This window comes from Pezoporus flaviventris, unplaced genomic scaffold (genome assembly GCF_033815535.1).
Source record: "Pezoporus flaviventris isolate CSIRO_AGI_PZ_B2104156 unplaced genomic scaffold, CSIRO_AGI_Pfla_v1 ptg000148l, whole genome shotgun sequence".
NCBI lineage: Eukaryota > Metazoa > Chordata > Aves > Psittaciformes > Psittacidae > Pezoporus > Pezoporus flaviventris.
Window position 1 is genome coordinate 1,816,225 of NW_026892696.1, and position 21,235 is coordinate 1,837,459.

Below are 21,235 nucleotides of genomic sequence, written 5' to 3' on the forward strand. Positions count from 1 at the left end.
TTAAGCATAATGACGTGTTACCATTAAAGCCTTCAAATCCAGACCCAATTCTTTTTTCTAACAGGACTAGAAATAAATTGTGCTCTTTGAAGTGTGAGGTCAAGACCATAAAAGCAACAATAAAAATCACTCATAGGTGTTAAAGCATGCACAGGTTTTCCAAAGCACTGTCCATTTATAGGATGTAACATTTACAGTACTTCAAATCCAATTATAATCTGGGAAATCACTAAAATAGCAGGATTTGTACACAAAATGGAGTTACTCAAGTCACATACTTCCTTATGCTATGGAAGGAAGATCATCTGCAAGTTCTCCTGCCACGCTCCAAAAAACCAATGATGCAACCTGCTCACAATGCAGCCTGCTCAATTGTATGGCTGGAGGTGGTTCAATTTCTTGGCCCTGAAGCATAAATGCATTTGAAAATTCATCTAGCACCTAACTGCCCTTACTCAGAAGGGCAAGCAAACTTGCCAGTTAAGTGTCTGACAGTTATCAGCTAGAAACAACCACCAGTTTTCAGTGTTTTCCTTGGACCAGCTTTAGCTTGTTCATTTATAGGCTGCAGCATTCTTGTAAAGGTTAAAAGAATCCACTGTACTCAAGCATGGCAATGACTGCCCCAGATGAGTCCACTTCATGGCCCTGAATGTTCAAAAGCAGATGCCCAGGAACAGAATTTAAGACCAGAGTAATAGTAAAGTGGTAATTCATTGATACACTCTCCCAGCTTTCACAGATCAAGACTTCAGGAACTTTTGAAGATGTTTAATAGCTTTTGCTAGACTTTCTTCTATGAATTCCCAACATCCATATACACCTGAAACATTGGTATCATTTTCTTCCTGCAGATTTTCAATGAATAACACAACCTACTATTCTGATATAATGGGTACCACAGGGAGTAGCCAAGAAGGTCTGCCCCTTAATTTTCCTACTGTTTCAGATGTCAAGCACTAACAGAAGCCTGCAGGAGAGGGAAAATGCCTCAGAATACAGAACCTGGTGGAAGCCTGAGTATAAGTACACACGTGCACTTACCATCAGGTTCCTGAAGGGTCCTACATGGCTGCTACTGCCAGCTGGATCCTCCACTTGGTCTAAACAAGAAAGATACAGGAATGAAACACAGGGAAAGTGAAATGGAAACAATGACAAAAGAATAAATGAAGGGCAGAACTTCATATACGTGCACGTGCATTAAAAGAATTGCAAAAGAAAGATGCAAAGGAAAATGAGTGAAAGAAACAGATGGAAAGCTACTTGTCTACAGTGACAAAGATCAAAAGAGGAATGCATCAATTTGGCTTGCAACTTCTTTTTAAAATATAGTCCTTTTATGCCCTTTCCTTTCACTTATGCTGCAGATAGGTCAGCACAAGCATTATCTGCCTTTAAACCTTCACAATACTTGTATAACATTTAGCCCAAAAACTGCAACAGCCACAGGTGATCTCATGCTATTGCCAATGTCCAGATAATCATTAAGTCCCACTTATTACAGGAGTTCAGATGAGAATAGAGTAAGAATTCAAGAGAGAGGAGTAACCTTTATTTGGCCACACTTTATTGATCAAACCAAGATACCTCAAAGCAACCTACAGTTAGCTGTGCTTGTATTTTTGCTCTTAACCAGAATACTAATGGAACTGTGAAACCAGAGTTATTTCTGGTGGGATGGGATAAGCATACTCAGACAACAGGAGGCAAGAAGTTAAACACAGTGTTTCTATACACTTGGATCTGAATTCTGTAAGTAAATGCTACTAAACTATACAAGCTGCTATTATGTTTAATAACCATTAAGTGCAGCACCATGAGACACTGGCACAGGGTGCCCAGAGAAGCTGTGGCTGCCCCATTCCTGGCAGTGTTCAAGGCCAGGTTGGACACAGGGGCTTGGAGCAAGCTGCTCTAGTGGAAGGGGTCCCTGTCCGTGGCAGCGGCTGGAGATGGAGGAGCTTTAAGGTCCCTTCCAACCCAAACCAGTCTGGGATTCTACATTCACAGTTACGATCATAAAGCAAGGATACTCACACCTGACCTCGAACAGTTTTGAATCACTTCCAAGAAATCTGACAGACATTGGCCTCCCCCAAAAGACTGTGTTTATAAGGGAAAAGAATCACTGGTGTAAGTTTCTGGTACTCCTTTGAAATCCACAGCCAACAACTAACTGCAGCCCAGTAACGTATCTACCTCATACCCCACCTGTGCTGTCTCAAAGTACCACACATACCTGCCCAAATCTCAAGCCTCCTGGAAAACAGTGCAGAAGAGAACCCTTAAAATGCATTCTTAGGGCACAGGTGAGTGTGGCCACCTTGGAAAGGTATGGCCAAAAGGAAAAGGACAGATTTGCATTTTATACTCTGGGAAACAAGGATCCCCACATGGTTTCATGATGCAAATTACAGTGTAATGACATAAACTTGATAGTCAAATCCCTTTGGGACTGGTTCAGATTAGTGAGAGTCTGCATCAATCCCATTCTAGAATAGTATTTTGGCATTGAAGAGAATGAAATAAAGGATAAGCCTATATACAAGCTAGAAAGTCCTACAGAAAACTCACCAGAAGACAACAGCATAATCATTTCCACATTATTCTGATTAATGAATTCTACAATACTGATGAAGCTTGATTTTTTAATTTGAGAAACTGCTTGTTGTGCACCAGAATTCCTCTGTTTCTATACCCGGAATGCTGGTAGATGTCCTGCTTTTCAAGTACATTCCTTAAACCTTCAGGCATCTGTAAAAATCTGACTACTTGTTTGTTCTGGAAGACAGGCTAGAAAATATGAATGCCCTTTGCACACAAAAGCAGCCATATCCAAAATAACAGCATAAATGGCTCCAAAAAATTAAACCCAAGTTGTGTTGGCTGCAGGAGCATGAAAAAACACAGAAACATGTTGCAGTCACTCTCAGAATCTTGTCCAACTTGGAATGTCACAGCACATCAATGTTAAAGACCGTACATATTTAATAAATGGAATTTATTAAACAGTAAATTAAGTAAGCACCAAAAAAATGTCTTGAAGTCAAGATGCCCATTATGAAGCTGTGAAGTCTGAGGCTGTTCTTTTAACCTGTTTTCCCCTGATGGCTTTTATGTGTCTTCATTTTGGGTTTTTTTTTTTCGTTCCCCCATTAGCCACAGTTCATCACAGAGTGAAATCCTGTTTACAAAACCTCTCCTGCTATCTGCCAGCACCTGCTCAGGCAGCAAAGCCAAATCATGAACTACTTGGCTGACTAAAGAGCAACATACCTGTGTGTTAAGAGCTGCTTACAGACACTGGGAGGACTGAAGAACTCTTTCTAATATTCAGGAAACCTGGTACGTATGACATGCCTGAGATATACATATATGTATATATATAGATATATATATGAGGATTATTCGTATTATCATTGGGATTACAGAAATTTGCTGAAAACACGACGTCATACTCACAAGGTTATGCAAATATTTTATTTCAAGATCTAAGCCAACAGCCACACATCAAAATAGACACAAGCTCATTGCACAGCTCCTCATCCACATTTGAAGAGTTAAGCACTGCAGACTTACACCTCTACCACATTACTGTGGCAAAGAATATTTGACTTTTAGCATTCACCGTCTCACAATTAATCCATTTTTAAATGGATTTAAACTTTGCTGTCCAAAGTTTAAAGTGATTTAGGATAGGTGAGTTTATTCACTATATTGTTCAAAGTGTCACACCGCAAATTACTGGAGAGAGAGGATATGAGCATAGAAATAGCAGGGATAAGTCACAAAATAGCAGGGACAAGTCATAAAGCTAGCAAATATTAGGCTAGGGATTGAAAAGATTACACCCCTGAAAGAAAACACCCCAGCAATTCTAGTTTGTTGATGTTACTTAGGTGTTATAACATTCACCTCCAATATTTCTACGTAATATTACTGTTAATACAATACCCCAAAGTTCCTTTTAACTACTTACATTTACATATTGCTTTGAAACTTGACTAGAACAAGCTGAGCTGTGTTTAACTTCTTGTGTACTTCTGAACACACACACACACACACACACACACACACACACGTTATTACCTGGGGGGGGGGAGAATGTCTTTTGAACTCAAAGCTTCCAACTTGAAACAAAACAGAACATGAAACCACTGCCCACCAAATGCTTTGGGGGAAAAATGCTCTTGTCCTGGCAAGCTAAAGTACTAGAGAACCCACCAGGATGCTTCCTGAGACCCCAAGGCTCAGATACGCAAGTGATGCCAAAGAACAGCTTTGATGGTAGATTTTTTTTTCCACAGGCTGAACTGGTATGAGTCAAGGCAGAAAAAAACTTATTTTTATGCCATTGTGAGTGTAAGAGATGCTGTATGAGTAATGTCTTCCAGTTTGGCTATATGTGTGTGTTGCACGCACACATGAAACCCTTTCTAACACCCTCTGGCAGAACTTTTCCCCTGGGTTGGAAGGTACCTATCCCTCTGATTCAAAAGCAAGACCAAGTATGAGAACATTAACTGACTTTTCCATCTTCAAGACTAAATCTTTCTAAAACTGAAATTAAAACAATGTAAAAAAGACACCAAAGCAGCACATTCTTATTCAGATTCCAGCAATTCTAAGGGTGAAATTCAAGCTACAGGAGGCACAGATCAATTTTTGAAACACCTGATTAAAGGGCATGTCAAATCTGAATGGACACACACAGGATCATCAAGAGGCCTATTTCAACAAGGCCTATTTCAACAATGCTGTCAAGGATGTAGGAAAACCTGCAGAAAAAGGCAAAATTTCAATGTGGTTACCCTGGTTTCCTCAATCTATACGATAAAGAACTGATGGAGCATTTTCCTTGCAACACCATTACAAAAGCAGCAGATACAAGTAGACCCTGCAAGTATAATCTTGCGTACTGTTAAGAAAATGAAACACTAAAATGGACATGGGATGTTTCAGTGTCCAAAAACTACCACAATGTAGTTTTTCTGACTCCCAAGAATAATTTAAAGCCAGAGAAGACAGCGAGGTCTCTGAAGAGAAACTGCATGCCCTGTTGTTTTAGATAATCTATTTTCCTCACTGTAATTTGAAACACAATCTCCAGTACTACTACCTCTGTCTGAAGACCACAAACAGCAGCAGCAGAGATAAAGGGCTGCTTGACAAGAATAAAGGCAAATGCAGTGAGCAAAGGCTCTTCTGCAATTTTTTCCAGCATCAACTCTTCCTTAAAAAGACACTTTCAAGCTTGCCCAGCAGAAGCAGAAGAAGAGGAACCAAATAAGCATGGAAGACAAACTTCACAATAATTCTATTAATATCAAACTGTACAATGTATAAACATAATGCTACACATTAACCATCACCTTGCATACAAAGAGTAGCATTTTAATCACTGCATTTTCCAACCAGATTATGAAAGCTGCAGTAACGTCCTGCCTTGAGAAGACATTTCAGAACACCTGAAGACAGATGCGCATACACCCGTGTATATGTATTGAAATGGTTGTACCAATCACTAAACAGCCATTTTGCAGAAAAATGGAGTAATGCATTTATGGAGACTGTTAATATGACATTTGCATAACAGATGAATTTGTTGCCATGGAAAGCATAGGAAAATTCTGAGCTGGGCTATTTAAAACACCAATTCCTGCAAGTGTTTGGCAAAGTCTCCACTTCAATGATAGCACTGAAGATCCTGTTACTCTATCTCAATACAAACTTCTTGAACTATATAATAACCAGTACAAGAAGCATTAGCATGGCATCATAGGGTATGCCATGCCAATATAAAGAAATGATGCAACAGTTTGCAAGAAGCAAAAGGGAATATACTGCCATTATGTGGCGTTCTTCATGACCCCAGAAAAGCTCAGCTGAATTTCTTCACAAAATTCAAATGTAAAAAATCATTTAGCCTGAAAAATCCTATGAAGGGAAATCTTGGTATTACATATGTGATATTACACTAGTCCTCAAAAATTAAAATAGGAATTCTCTTCAGTAGTCTTCCTACACTTCCTGGTTTTTAAGTTAATTATGTACTATCTTCCTCTGTAACAGGAAGAGGGGCAAAAAGCAGTTTATATTATCTGTTTGCAGTAGTATGCCATCCACATTGGCAGCACCTCATGCAAATTATTAATATGATATGCCTTTTGACTGAGTATAAATCATAGGAAGTGTTAAGTTTATAGAAAAGAAGACTTACTCATCTGTCGTGGTTTAGACATTATCCATAATGACTTAAACGGTACAGAATGTCATCTAACAACTACCAAATACAGCAAACAAACATCTACAGGGTTTAATTCTGTGCAGTTTTCACCCACATGAGAGCTGTGATGACACTATTAAATGCAAATAATTAAACAAGAAGCTTTCATCTTCCCAAGATTTAAAATGTTATTCCTGCCCCATGCCAGTATTTCTAAAACTGAATTAGCAGAGCACACAAATATGCGCTCAGACTTGCCCTAGAATTTCTCCATCACTCAACACAGTTGTGTATTTCTACCTCCTACCCTCCCCAATAACACAACCTCCCACCATTCACTACAAATTCCTAGTAAGTCACTTGATAGCCAGCCGCCACAGGCACAATGACACAGCCAACCCTCACAGAAAATGTGATCAACAGCCTTCCCTCATTATAATCCATTAGGTTTTAGTTTGCTAAGCATTAAAACAAAAGCAGCAGTGAAAGAAATGACAGCTGGCATACAGATTTTCCAGAAATAACTGGTGCTCTCTATATTTAGCCAGTTTTTATGGACAATTCAGTTAAAAATAGAGCATCCAAAGTACGTATTTAAATACAGAGAATTATTCAAAAGTTGAATTTATGCTTCAACAAATGTGAGCTTTTACTTGAATCCAGAAAATGGTGCTTCCGCATTCACTACATCTCTCCTTGATATGTTTTTCTACCGCTGACAGGAAGCTAAACTCTGATAATTAAGAAATAACATGCACTCTGACAGCATCATCTACAAGATAATGCAAATGAAAGACCTCACACAAAAACTTGCACCACAAAGTTTAACAGGATCACTATTAGATCAGCCTGCCTTGATCTATAATAAATAACACAAATATTTGCCATGGCTCTGTCTGGATCACTAAACATTTGAGAGGGTTAGATTAAAAATACCCAGGGGTTCTAGCTCAGTTATCTTTAGCAGTAACTACTTAGGACTTTAATTTTACTCTGCTGTTTGACACACTGGAGAGATTCAAAAACAGTGGTGGCCACACCAATAATGACATTTAGAAAGAGAAAATACTTATAAAGAAGAAAGAAACATGAAAGGACTGCTGAGTCCACATGCAGACCCCAAAGCTGATGCCCTTCAGACACTGCTGCTAAAGGTGTCCTTCCCCTATGAAGAGCAGTTTCACTCCACCACACCAAACAGAACTCTTGAAAGGTGAAAAACTGCAATTGCTTGGAAGACCAAAAGCACGGTTTATCCAAACGTTTGTCCAGACATGGGCTGTGGCTTTACTTGGAGAATGCAGCTGTACAAGGGCTACAATTCCCAGGAAACAGAACTGCCTTTGTATCAAACCGGAGCACGGGAATTACTACAACAGGAGTCTCTAACACTGAGGAAACAAGAGCAAAGCCTCTCACAGATGCAGGATCCAGACAGTGCTGCTACTGCCAGATTAAATCTCTATGTATAAAATTAAACCCCTCAGAACTGCTACAAGGTCACACTCAACATTTTCTATTTAATGCTCTCATTTGTCCTGTTATTTATATTGTTATTTTTTTCCAAATGAATTCTTTTGTTTAGCAGACATACAACATGTCATCTGTCAGAAATCTTCCTCCAACAATACAGTAAAATATTCTCAGTGAAATCACCCTCTTCTCTTCTACAATGTATTTCATTCCCTCCTTGGCATTCATTCCCCATTTTCTTTCCTTTAACCTAATTCTCTTATTTTAATTCGGTACAACTTGCAGACATTATCTCTACTTTGGGGACTCAAAAGGGAAAAACACAGCACAGAGTTTTTGTTGAGGTAATTTTTTTTTTACTGTTATCAGCAGCAATCCAACAGATTTGTAATAGAATCCTATCTTGTATTTCAAGAAGGGAAAATTACTTTGGAAACAATATTCAGTGGTACTCCCCAAAGCACAGACCCCCTTACGCCCTCCTGTCACCAGCACACCCCAAAGTGCCAAGGTATCAGCTTTGGCATGCAATGCAAGCCTGCCTTAAACAGCATTTCTTCTGTACAGTTTTAAAGGCTATTATTTACTGCACGCACAGCATTAACAACTTCCCCGAGTGTTTTGCTCAAACACTAAGAACAGATGTAAGAACAACATATATCAAATGACACACACTCAGATTTGTACAAGGAAAACACCACGATTACCAGCTTCAGCAGAGATGACAATAACAGAATTACCAACTACACACTATAGTAAATATGTAGTGCGCTTTCATCAGTCCCCATTAAAAATCTTAGAGCATTTCATGAACTGGGTTTCTAACATAAGAAGGAACATCTTTAACTGTTAACAAGCAGCTGCCGTCATGACATTTGCAGCATGAAAATTTTGCTTCTCCGCATCTGTTAAATTTAGGAAAACCCTCATGTCCCTCCAACTTTCCAACCTCAGAGTGACAATCCAAGGTCATGAGGCAGAATATCACTGCAGGTTCTTTCTAATATATACAAGTAGATAAAAGAAGAAGGTAAATATGTACAATTGTTATTTTAAGGTACAATACAGACCCCAAATCATTTTTATCTGCTGAGAAACTGAGATGTGCTTAGGTTCCTCTGTGAAACCAAGCTCTTCATTCACTTCAGCTGCAGCTCACTGGTAATTCCTTTGAGAAATGCTTTTCAGTCTTCTCTGATAGTACAATATACTGACTTGTACTTCCAAAGGAACTCAAACCATAATGCTCCAGTTGCCCAACCAGAGCATGTCTCAAGATGCACAAGAGCATACCACAGAACAACAGCAACAGTTGGTGCTTAAGTTAACAGAGCCAACAACAGAAGTTACTAAATTTTTTGTTTTCCCCAAACCAGATGACAGCAATTTGGTACCTGCTTCATTTCTGAAACCAAGTCAGGTCTATAGGCTCAAAGTCACTACAAGGAATAGCAACTTCCTCCATTTTTCAAACAATGTGAAATGAACCCACAGTCAGAGCACAAATCTATGTGTCTTCTGCTCAGTTAACTACTATATTCAAGATTAATCTGTTCAGATTAAATTTAAGATGGGTAAGTTTTTGGCACACATCTTTGCACAGCATAGGATATCAGCAAGATACTTTTTCACTGAAAAGTAACCCGCATCTTTTCATTTGCAGGCAAGGAACTGGAAAAAACCCACAGCTCTGGACTATGAGTGTGGAGAGCCAAGAGACTGGAGGTTGATACTGAACAGTTAAGGATTCGGTAGCTGTAGTGAAGTTGCAGCACAAAATCCAGTTGGCTTTTGCATCCCCTGAGACAAGGGTCTGTAAGATTGGAACCACTGGACTCTCTGCTCTTCACCTGCAGCTTGAAACAGAACACTGTGGGCAAGGCAATTTTTTTACTCAATTCACTGAAATGGAGCATGACCTACTTGGTAAAAGCCCCAGACAGCGCTAATTTGGCAGCAGTGTCACACAAATTTCCTTTCAAGAGTACAACTCTATGGCAAAGGTGTGTATTTTAACATTCTGACGCAAACTTAGTGCTAAAGAGAGGTAAGCTATCGCGGCAGTTGAGCGGTTTTACCCAGAGCTTACTGTCTAGACACTTAGCTGCTAATTTTACTGGCAGCAGCATAGGAAGCCTGCATGGGACTCAGCTCTGAGCAATGGCAATGCGTAAGAAAGTCTACCAAATTCTGTATGAATTGAGTAACTTTCAGAATCATTCAGCCTTTCCCATTCAAGAATCAAACTGTTTCAACTGCCAAATAAAACAAGATTCATATCTGACTAGACTCAAGTGAGACATCTGGCTTCCAATGCAAGCTAGGATAGATCTGTAGCTGATGGTTACCACTCAGATGGTAATCCATGGCATTCTGCAGTAATAATAATCCAGATGATTGATTTTCAGCTATTACAATACTCTCACTAGTGTCAATCATCACACTAATAATACTGCTTCTTTGAAGTTGAAAGCATTAATCACAGTATATCAAATGCTCTTGCAGAACTCCGACACAAAGTGTGACAACAGCATTAACTCTTTAACAGCAACTCTAGTAATCTCCTAAATGCTCCTCAGAGTTTCATCCTAAACAACTTCCAGGCACTGGTGATCCAAATAAATACTGTGCTTGCTTAGTCCCGGGGGAAGAAGTGTTTAAAAGGTGAGTAAATATTTGTCAGTGAATATCTGATGGTCAGACATTATCTGATTTCTTAGCTACAGATGCTGAAATACCAGCAAGTCTTATTTCACTAAGCCAAGTAAAAACTTCGACTGCTGTAACATTTCCTTGAGGAACTTGACACAGCAAGTGAAAGCCAGTGAGAGCTCTTCAGAACAAAGTCATTCCTGTCAGCCTGTGTAAGGCTCTTGGCAGGAATAACAAAATAAATATGAAGGTTTGACACGTTAAAAAAAATACACTCCAGTCTGACAATGCTTTTCCATTTTGTTGATTTGGAAAATGAACTGAAGAGCTAATAAGTGGATTATAAAGTTACTTTGATATTTTGCAGTTTCATGATCCAGTGACATGAGAATCTGCAGAGACTTCACAAACACAAATTACCTTGCAGAGATCTCACAATTAAAAAGCTCTCAGCCACACACACACAGATGTAGCCTGTATCTCTCCTCAGAAATAACCAGCTATCAAGACTTTGCATGCACACACGAGGTTAAACATGCTTTTTTAGCACTGCACAGTGAATTACACAGGGCACCTGTAGGTAGGCCCTCAGTGCAAGATGATCCTCATAAACAATTCAAGTGAAATAAATGGTTGGTGCAAAATTAGGGTAAATTGTAATAAAAACAAGCACTTAAGTTTAGTGCCATGAATGCTACAGAATCAATATCAATAATATTTTTCAAATGGGTTGGAAGAGATGAAGTCTAAAAAGAAAGCAAGAAGAGAAAGGCAGTAAAACCAACTGCGAGGTAACAAAGATTCTCATTACGAGTAGAGCTTTGTCCTGGGTTCAGCAGCACCAGTCATTTTTCTCCTTCTTGGAAGCTGGTGCAGTGCAGTGTTTAGACTTTTGGCCTGGGAACAGAGCTTATAACAAGGATGCTTTGGTTTGGCCAAGGACTTTGTGAGCCTCATGCTCTGTCAGGGAGGAGGGGAAGCCGGGAGGAAGCAGAGACAGGACACCTGACCCAAACTGACCAAAGAGCTATTCCATACCACAGCATGTCATGCCCAGGACGTAACTGGGAGTTACCTGGAAGGGCTGGGAGACTGCAGGGTTGGAGGAGGTATCGGTCGGTGCTTGGTCAGGCTGGGGGGAGTGAGTTATCGGTCAGCTGGTGCTGAGGTGTTGTATTCTCTTCCCTTGTTATTTATCATTATTATTATTGGTGGTAGCAGCAGTGATTTGTGTTATACCTTAGTTACTAAACTGTTCTTATCTCAACCTGCGGGAGTTGCATTCTTTTCAATTCTCTTCTCCATCCCTCCAGGAGCAAGGGGAAGGAAAGAAGGGGTGGAGTGAGTGAATGAGTTACCTGACTGGGTTTAAACCACTACAGTTCTTTTTGGCGCGCAATGTGGGGCTCGAGGGGTTGAGATAACGACAGATCTAACCGGATTAATAGTCACTCGTCACAAGGCAGATTTATTGGCTCTCAGAGCTGTTCCTCTTGATCTCACAGTTTCAGAATGTAGTACATTACTTAGAGCCGGTATTTGCTGTGTCAGTGTTTATCAAGTGTGGGGCTTGGGCTAAGGTTCTTGTCTCACTGTACTTCATGACAATGACTTGTAATACGGGCGGGCTCCAGCAGCAGGGCGGGACGGACGTGGCCGTGGACTTGTACCTGGCCGTCCGGCTGCTCTTCACCGGCCTGGCCCTCGTCCTCTCCTCTGTCTTCATGAGGCTGCGGGGAGCTGAGGGGGAGCGGCCCCGGGAGCCGGCGGCAGCCGAAGCGGCCCGGGAGAGCGGCCCCGGGGACCAAGCGGCGGCAGGAGCGGGGCCGGAGGCCGCGAGGGGACGGCTGTGGGTGGAGGAGGCCGGGGAGGTCGAGGAGCGGAAGGAGGCGGCTGTCGAGCAGCGGGAGAAGGCGGCGGAGGAGCCGAGCCCCGCGGAGGAGCCCAGCCCCGCGACGGCCGAGAGCATTCCCCGGCAGCCGCCCGCCGAGCCCCAGGAGGATGCAGGAGACCACGCAGCATTTACCAGCAAGGCAGAGGAGGAAGAGCTGGACTCAGGAAAAGAGAAGCTGGTGGTGGGAGAGCCGGCAAGCACAGCAGCTACACCAGCCCCAGTGACAAGTACAGCAGCTACACCAGCCCCAGTGACAAGTACAGCAGCTACATCAGCCCCAGTGACAAGTACAGCAGCATCGTCTGAGAGTTCTGAAGGTTTTGAATGGCCTTTGGGTATCCTTGGGACCTGCCTGCTGATTGTCATGGGGATCAGCATGTTGGCACACACACAGATTCTGTTCTACCCACGACCATTTTGTCTGATCTCAGAAGTTAAGCAGAGTCAGGTTTGGGTCTTGTCTGGGGTTAGATGACGATACAGGGGGACCAGGAGATTTTCCCCAAGGCTGGACAGTCATGAGTGGCAGGGTGTGTGGGACAGTATGGGCAAGAATCTAGTCCACTGGGCCTCTACTGCACTCTGGAAGCGTCGGAGGTGGAAGGCAGCTGTATGGAGTCCCCAGCAACAAGCTGCAGTAACTGCTGAAGAGGACAGTGAATTATTTTAAGCCTGGTGGGCCCATGGCACTTCAGGCCATCAGAGCAGAGATGCAACATAGAGATGGACTCATGATCGAGGGGTGGACTTAGCAATGGACACTATTGCCCAGGTTATTCACGAGTGTGAACACTGCACACAGTCTTTCCTGCTCTGGAAGACTGTTACAAGAGATGGAGCCTGACATCATGGACCACATGGACTCAGCAGCTTTATAGGGACTGGTCCATGCACTTAGATAAGAGTGATAGTATATTGAAAATGTGGGATCTGAGCATGACGTGAATGGTATGGAATAAGGGGGGGATAATGTCCTGGGTTCAGCAGTAGCAGTCATGTTTCTCCTTCTTGGTAGCTGGTGCAGTGCAGTGTTTTGACTTTCAGCTCGGGAACAGAGCTGATAACAAGGATGTTTTGGTTTGGCCAAGGACTTTGTGAGCCTCATGCTCTGCCAGGGAGGAGGGGAAGCCAGGAGGAAGCAGAGACAGGACACCTGACCCAAACTGACCAAAGAGGTATTCCATACCACAGCACGTCATGCCCAGGATGTAACTGGGAGTTAGCCGGAAGGGCTGGGAGACTGCGGGGTTGGAGGAGGTATCGGTCGGTGCTTGGTCAGGCTGGGGGGGGGGGGGGGGGGGCGAGTTATTGGTCAGCTGGTGGTGAGGTGATGTATTCTCTTCCCTTGTTATTTATCATTATTATCATTGGTGGTAGCAGTAGTGATTTGTGTTATACCTTAGCTACCAAACTGTTCTTATCTCAACCTGCGGGAGTTGCATTCTTTTCGATTCTCATCTCCGTCCCTCCAGGAGTAGGGGGAGGGAAAGAAGGGGGGGAGTGAGTGAACGAGTTGCCTGACTGGGTTTAAACCACGACAAGCTTAAAGTCTTCACTAAACTAAGACACAATTCAAGCTAAATAGAATGAGAATACACTTAAAGTCAATGGCTGACTTTACCTTGCATCCACCATAAAAGCCAGTCTCTAAATACAGAACAAAAAAAGTGAGTAGGAGATGGCATAGGAGAGTAAGGAAACCATAGAATTTCTGGTAAAGCCCTTGACTTAGCATGAGGTAATGCAAAGGAATTCAAGAAAGGATTATTCATGTGAATAGACGTCATCCAGACTTACGGGAGAAAGCAAACCCAAATGCTTTAATACAGGTAAGGCAGTCAGGGACTCATGGAGCTTGCTCTCCTGTACAGGATTAAGCAACCGGACAATTCTAAATCACAAAATAAGACACACTGGAATAAAAAGGAAAAGTATTTGCTTCACTGTGGAAAACAGTGGCTATTCTCCTGTTCTGCAGGAATTCATCCCCTCCCTGGTTTGGAACGTAACCTCCAAATACGTTAATCTCGAAGCTCTTCACTAAAACAGCAATCACGAGGTTTCCTGTGCAAAAGCAGTTAAACAGTTCTGTGATTCTAAGAAACTTTTGAAAAATCCTAATATAATGCAATATTCTTGCAAGGAAAGCTGCTTTTCAACAGAAACTCTGGAACCTTTAACTTATTTTCAGGAAAATTAAAAAAGTATTTTCCTAAGAAAGGAAGAGAATCGCTCTAAAACACATTGTCTTTATTAAAATAAAGAGTGAGCAGTGGAACACTCATCCACTGTTCTTTCAGGTCACTCATGGTTTCAAACATAACCCTGACCAATAGAAAAAAATTGATTAATACTGGAAAGCTGCCTAGTGCCTTATCACTTATTACTTCCCACTGTAGGTTATGTAACTGGAGACAGTATGTGCTTGAGATGTGTTTTATTTTTTTAGCTTGGAAAAAATCATGTAAGGAAGAGTGGCTGAAAGAAACAAAAGCATAAAGAAAAACATGGAAACCCAAGACAAGTATTTTTCTTACATTAGATAAATATATGTATTTGCTCTAACAGAAATACCTCAGTAGGTAGAAATATGCCAACTTGTTACAATCATGAAGGCCATATTGTTATTTTAAGTTAAGGACACAGAAACAGAGAGATAAAGTAACAGGGACACCATGGAAAGTGCTCCTAGTACTTAATTAACAAAGACCTGATGTCAGCACTGAGTCCTTACACTGCATTCCCGACCACCTTCGAGCCCTTTGCTGAATTCTTCTTATGGAAGTTCTGCTTTGTTGGTGGCATCACTGGTCAGAGGCTCCCACAGCAGACATGAGGATGTCTGACCCCACTGCTCCTACAAATACATACTGTGATGCCCTGTTAAGTCCCACACTGCCAAGGCTCTGATAGCACCTGGGGATCCATCCCCAGCTGCACATGTGGAAACTTCTAAAAGGAGTGTGTACACAATAGTACATCTGAGGCTTCTGAAGAAGAAACAAAGCACACAGCCTCCCGTACCCCTGTAATTACAGCATGTAAGTAAACACATTTCCCAATGTTCACATAAAGAAAACACAATCTGACTAAAGCCAAAACACTGATGGTTTTCAGTAACTTGGGAAACATCCGAATGTGCTAAGGCTTCATATGTCTAAAAATTTACACTAGGAGTTTAAGGGGTCAATACATGCAATTTAGTGTAGATTCGTCATTTACTTATTTTAATAAAGATTACTTAATTTTTCCCTCTGAAACGAAGGCTTATCTTCTATTCTTAAGCCTGTAGGCAGAAGCAGGGCTGGAATGAATCACTGCACTCTGCTGTTTGGGAAAGCTTAGAGCAGCAACTCTCCTAGGAACTGGTGGAATTGCTATAGAAGTGAGATGGGAATTTAACACGAGCCTCCCATTCAAAGGGCTCCACTTACAATGGATAAAAGAATTTCCACTGGTTAGATGACCTCAAATATATTAAGATAGTCACCAGAGAGAAGCTGCCACGAGAGACAGAGCTGACCTTCTCCTTCCCCCCTCCTGCCCTTGCCTTTTCTCGGTATTGGCTAGGAAATTTTGAAGCCTTAAGTTCTAATCTATGGCTTTCAGTAAATCTACTGGAAACAAAGCTTAGATAAGAATATCACTTCATATTATCCTTGCTACAAGTGTACAACTTGCCAAACTTTAGCACCCTTCTATAAGCTACATTCTAATTAATAAAAAATATTTTTTCTCAAAAGCTCTTTGGTGTTTGGAAATAGACTTCTAAACCTACTCCAAGTACAAGCCTGTCTAATAAATTCATGTAACTTAAAGAACAGACATCATCTGGCCATGATTTCCATTTGTGATGACATCCACACTGCAATCCAAGGCCTACCTTTCATAAACAGGATGTCTATTCATGTGACTCTCAAGTACAGCTCATTATTTGGAACTGAGAATGCCTATTAAAAAAAACTGTAAGGATTCATATCACCACAGAATTTAACCTGCTTATTCCATCTTTCAATTTCCCCTTTCTGCAGCAATTGAAGGCTCTTTCAGCAACAGTCATACTTACAGACAAAAGAAAATCCAGTGTAACTTTTGTTATGACAGCATTTATTTTATTTAGCATTTGGCTGTGGAGCCAAAACCTGAAGTTGCACTTTGCATTCAGACTGGTATAAACCAAGGCATAATAATTATTTATAGCAGGTGAGAATTGATTCATAATTCACCTACCTTGACCTCACACTATCTCTGGGACACTATTACCAAGAGTTACCCCATAGTTCAAGCTTTCCCTGAAATCTGATAAGAACTATGGGAAACAGCAACATTATGACAGCAGTAAAGCCACTGAAGGTAATAAAGTTAGAAAAGATTTAGTAGCAATGGCTTCAGACTTTAAAACTGCACTACAATAAATAATCACCAGAGGCTGTCCAAGATACAGGTGAACCCGATTCAGGTGTTCTGCCCTCACTACAACAGAAGACTCTATTTTAAGAGGTGGGGTTTTTAAGAGGTGTTCTGGTTTCTTGACAGACTCCTACTCAATTCACCTTATGCAGCATCTGCTTTTGGTAAAATGAAATTACGGACTTCTCCCCCCCCCGCTCTTGACAGCATGACTTTGTACAGAGAAGATATGAAAGGCACATGCAGTACTGATTCCAGGCAATAGTACAGATTATGCCACTGGGGTTTGTTTCCTACATAAAGTGCAAAGTGAAGCACAGCTACGACACAACTACAGCTGCACAGGCCTGCATGGAACCCCTACCATAAATAAGCACAGGAAAAGTAAAACATCGCCTTCTCCCCCCAAAAAAGTTTTTTTTCTAAAAGGTATTATTCACGAACATGTAGCAGAGCAAACCTTTATCCTGTGTAACATCAGTATCTTTCTCCCTTTGAGAACACTTTCAATCTGCCACCTAATCCATAAGAGAAACTGCCCAGACTGTTTTAGCTTTGTCTGACTGCACTTCGGAGCCTACGTAGCACCTTAAAGCAGATTACAGCCTGATCAACCCACTGGACTGGGGCGGCTCTGCTAAAAATCTTTGATGCTACCCAAGTTCACGAAGCTGCTGTTGAATTCTCTCCCTCCCCCCCCCCCCTTTTATCCGACTACATTTCTTTCTAATTCTCAAATGCACTCATCAGTTTAGCAACAACATGCAATGTTTCAATGCATAAAAATAAATAAGAACTGCCTCTTTTCCTCAAGGTCTCCTAAGCTACTGCGCATGGCAGAAGGAAGATGTAAAGGATTTATTCCAGCTCTGAAAACCTATGACCAAGCCAACCAGTGACTACCAAAATTAACACCTGGGAGATGTAAAGGAATTTGAATGCACACTACAGGAAGAAAAATATGGAAGACACTGAACTGCTGAAGCTGTACAAGCAAAGAGCGAGGGAGCTTTGAGAAACACATCTGAAGCCTAACCAAGATCCCATCTTCTTGGTGAGAACACACCTTGTTGGGCAAACATGTCAGAGAAGACTGGCGCACAGAGAATGCCCATGCCACCCTAAACGTGCTCTAAAGGAGATTATGAACCTTATGTCAGTAATCACTTGCAAACAGAGGTCAGATCAAGGGCAAGGAAAACAGTTCAATCAGTACTTTGTGTCTAGACTTGGTCAGCTGCTGATCCTGAAATGCCATCTCAAATTCACAAGTTTAATAAAACCTGCCTCTTACAGTAAGACAGTCCGAACTGACACCACAGGAGGATTTAGTCAGAAATAAGAGTATTGCTACTGCAACGTGAGAAGTTCACAATACTGACCGCCTCACTCGATCAGGCAAAGCACATCACATTTTTAATACCTGCGAAAAAAATCACCTTTTCAGATATAACCAGAGTTCATTAAATAAACACTCTTTGTCAAATGACGGATATCTTAACTTTCCAAGGGCAAGGCCTAAGATGCATTAAAAATTCAAAAGGATATTTCTTTTACTGAACACAGAATAATTAAGAGCTATTTAATAATTACATGCTTTAAGTAACTAAATTCTAATACACTTCTCAAATAATGTCTAGTCATTTCTTAGGTATTAAGCTGTCAGTTTACTTTTCTGGAAAATGTGTTTCTAAACGACACTCTCATTCACAAGTGCTTAAACTTGGCAGTTTTGACTTAGTTCTATTTTCTCCCCAGTGTGTAAGACAACAACCTGCAACACAAGCCAAAGAAAAGTTTGTAAGAAAAAAGGGACTGATCTGATTAGGCAGCCAATAAATTCAACTTTCAGAGCCCTCTGGAGAAGCTGCTCTCCAGCGAGTTGTTTAAGTTGGTATTTAATCTAAAATATTACCTCTTATCCTGATTTTTCATATGCATAAACTTAAGCCACATCTTTCTCCTGCCACCCCCCTTTTATTATAGCTAAATTAGTTTTTCTTAATCACTTTTTAACCCTGCTCATCACAATTTCCTTTATTTTCCCATAAAGCCCAGGGCTAAGAAACTTCCATATCCAAGAAATACAGCTGAATCTGCAAAAGAAGAAATATCAGTAGAAACCATTTTGGAATCCTAACTGCAGCTACTGCCATTAAATCCGCACAAAAATACCATGTTTCTTACAAGAAAATTGCTGTGAATGGCAAATATTACCAGATGTTATGACACATACTAAAATCACAGAGTAAATATAGAAGAGTAAAAATAATTTTGATGAAACCTACTGGAACTAGAATTATATCATTTCAAAATATGCATGTATTACAAAAGAATAAAGTACATGCTATGAATTGACTTATCATTTACAGCATGGATATGGACTCTGTAATCACAACAGTTCAAATCAACTAAATATTAAGAATTTGGTCTTTCTGCTTCATGATACAAGAGTATAATCCCACAGATGAAGTACTCTTGGTTATTCTCAAATGCTTCATCTCTATTGTGTTTGGGGTGGGGTTTGATTTGCATTTTATTTGGTTTATGTATCTGTGAGCCTTGGTAAGGAGCTTAGGTTTATAAAATGGGGGAAAAGGCCAATTCTGACAGTCTGAAATCTGTATACTCCATAACAGTTAAAACTTTAAACCTATAAAATAACACACAACTAAAACCCCTGAACCACCTAATTACTTCACTGGTATTTTGATCTATTAACTTCATGAATGCAAATAAAATTTCTATGCCACGAAAAAATTACCTTAGCAATTACTCTGTCTGGCTTTTCTGATTTGCAATATAATCAAATTCTTTCAAGTTGTTTTTCTAGCCTTTCAGGTAAATCACTGGCACACAGATTTTATTTGCTAAGATAATGCACATTTAGGGAAAAGCACTATACAGCCTGTAATTTGCCAAGCCATTCCTTCTATATGTACTAAATATGCTTCTCATTACAGGCAGAAAACAAAACTCCGGGCTTGCATTTCAGTTTGTTCTCACCTAATCTACAAATTACTGTTGAAAAGAACAACTGTGTTGCACCACTTCTTTCCCCCAAACCCCTCCCCAATCTCTAAAATAGAAAAACTTATATAATTAACTGTTTTCCTAAATATCCAAGCTCGTTCCTAGTGTGAGTCCCACACTCAATGGCACTGCAAGGAAGATCAGGCCCAAAATTTTAAGCTTAAAAAACCCACGGTGATGCCACTTAAAGTATTATCTCCTTTCTTCGGTTCACTTGTAACCTTTCAGAGAATTCCAACACACGCATTCACCTACAAGAGGAATCGATTTCCTCCTGCTACGACTGTAAATACTTCCTTTTGCTATTTACTCTCTCCAAGTGGTAGTTTCTACTGCGATTCTGGCCTAAAACGGTAGTCAAAATGTCAGTTATATAAGGCCATGCGTGGAAGTACAAGCACTCTAAAACATATTGCTACTGAATTAGTCATGGAAAAATAATGGAGGTCTGGTCAGACATACATATTTACGTAAAGACCAGTATGTGTGTACCCCCCACCCCCGAAATCCTTCCCTCATCCTTCCTCCCCTCCCAAAGCCAGCTGGAAGCAGTCAGCCACACTGCCTGCAGGATTCCAGCCCCCACGAGACCGCCGCTACCCCAAAACAAGAAGAAATTAAAAGCCACAGAGCACAACAAAGCCTCAAGTTTTCCATCCGCACCGAGCGAAGTGCACAACCCCCGCGCAGGAGCAGCCCCGCTCCTCGGCTCCACTCGTTCCCGCAGCCTGCGAAAGGCTTTGGCAGCGGCGGCCGCACCCACACACAAAGTTTACAGTTTGGGGAGGCTGACACGGCCTCGCGTGCTGTTGCGCAAAGGCCGCTCCCGCACTCCCGGAGCCGGCCCCGCTCCTCCCTCCCGCGCTGCACGGAGACATTTTTGCTCCGCGGCCGCCCCGCCGCCAACTTTCCCAGCGGGGCCGCAGTCAGCACAACTTCCACGTTCCGCCCCGCGGCCCTCCCTCCGGCCCAGGAGGAGGCGGCGGCCGGGGAAGGTCACGGCGGCCCCCGCCGCCCACCCGGGAAAAGTTTGCAGGTCTCCCCCGCCCCACCTCACGGCCGGGCAACGCGGGAGGGCGGCGGGAGCCGGCAGCGCGGCCGCGCAGGGCTTTACCTTTCTTGGCTTTCGGGGAGTGCCGCCGGCTGCGGGCGCTGGCTCGTTCTTCCTCAATAGCGGCGGCTATCTCCGGGTCGTCCTCCCCATTGTACCACACCAACAGCTCCTCGCCGGGCGCGATTGGCTGCCGGGAGAGAAGAAAGAGGCGAGGCGCCAATCAGACGGCGGCTTGTTGGCGGCGGCGGGCCGCGGGGCGGGGAGCGGCGCGGCGGCGCCGTCGGCAGTGGCGGTGGTGTCCCGCGGAGCCCGCGGCACCCCGCGTGAGGAGGCGGCAAGAGGGGGCCTTGCCGACCGCGCCCCTGGCGGCTGGAGGACGCGCAGCGTGAGAGGCGCCGAACACCCTCCGTGCTGCGGGCAGCGTTAACAGCACAGAGCCGTTCAACAGCCCGGAAACCCCGATGTGGGGTTGTCTCAAACGTAACAACGT

The 21,235-nt window shown here is 42.2% G+C and overlaps 1 protein-coding gene across 4 annotated transcripts in view; it reads right to left on the reverse strand.

Annotated features, from left to right (window-relative positions):
* Window positions 1-21,235, reverse strand: part of PRDM2 (PR/SET domain 2) — a 73,811-nt gene that overhangs the window by 24,607 nt on the left and 27,969 nt on the right. For 3 of the 4 annotated variants that reach the window (XM_061479321.1, XM_061479323.1, XM_061479322.1), the window contains one exon: window positions 20,806-20,932. In XM_061479321.1, the coding sequence (XP_061335305.1) occupies window positions 20,806-20,932 (127 nt within the window). Of the gene's footprint in view, window positions 1-1,044; window positions 1,104-20,805; window positions 20,933-21,235 lie in introns of those variants that run through there. The other variant, XM_061479324.1, reaches the window with a different exon arrangement.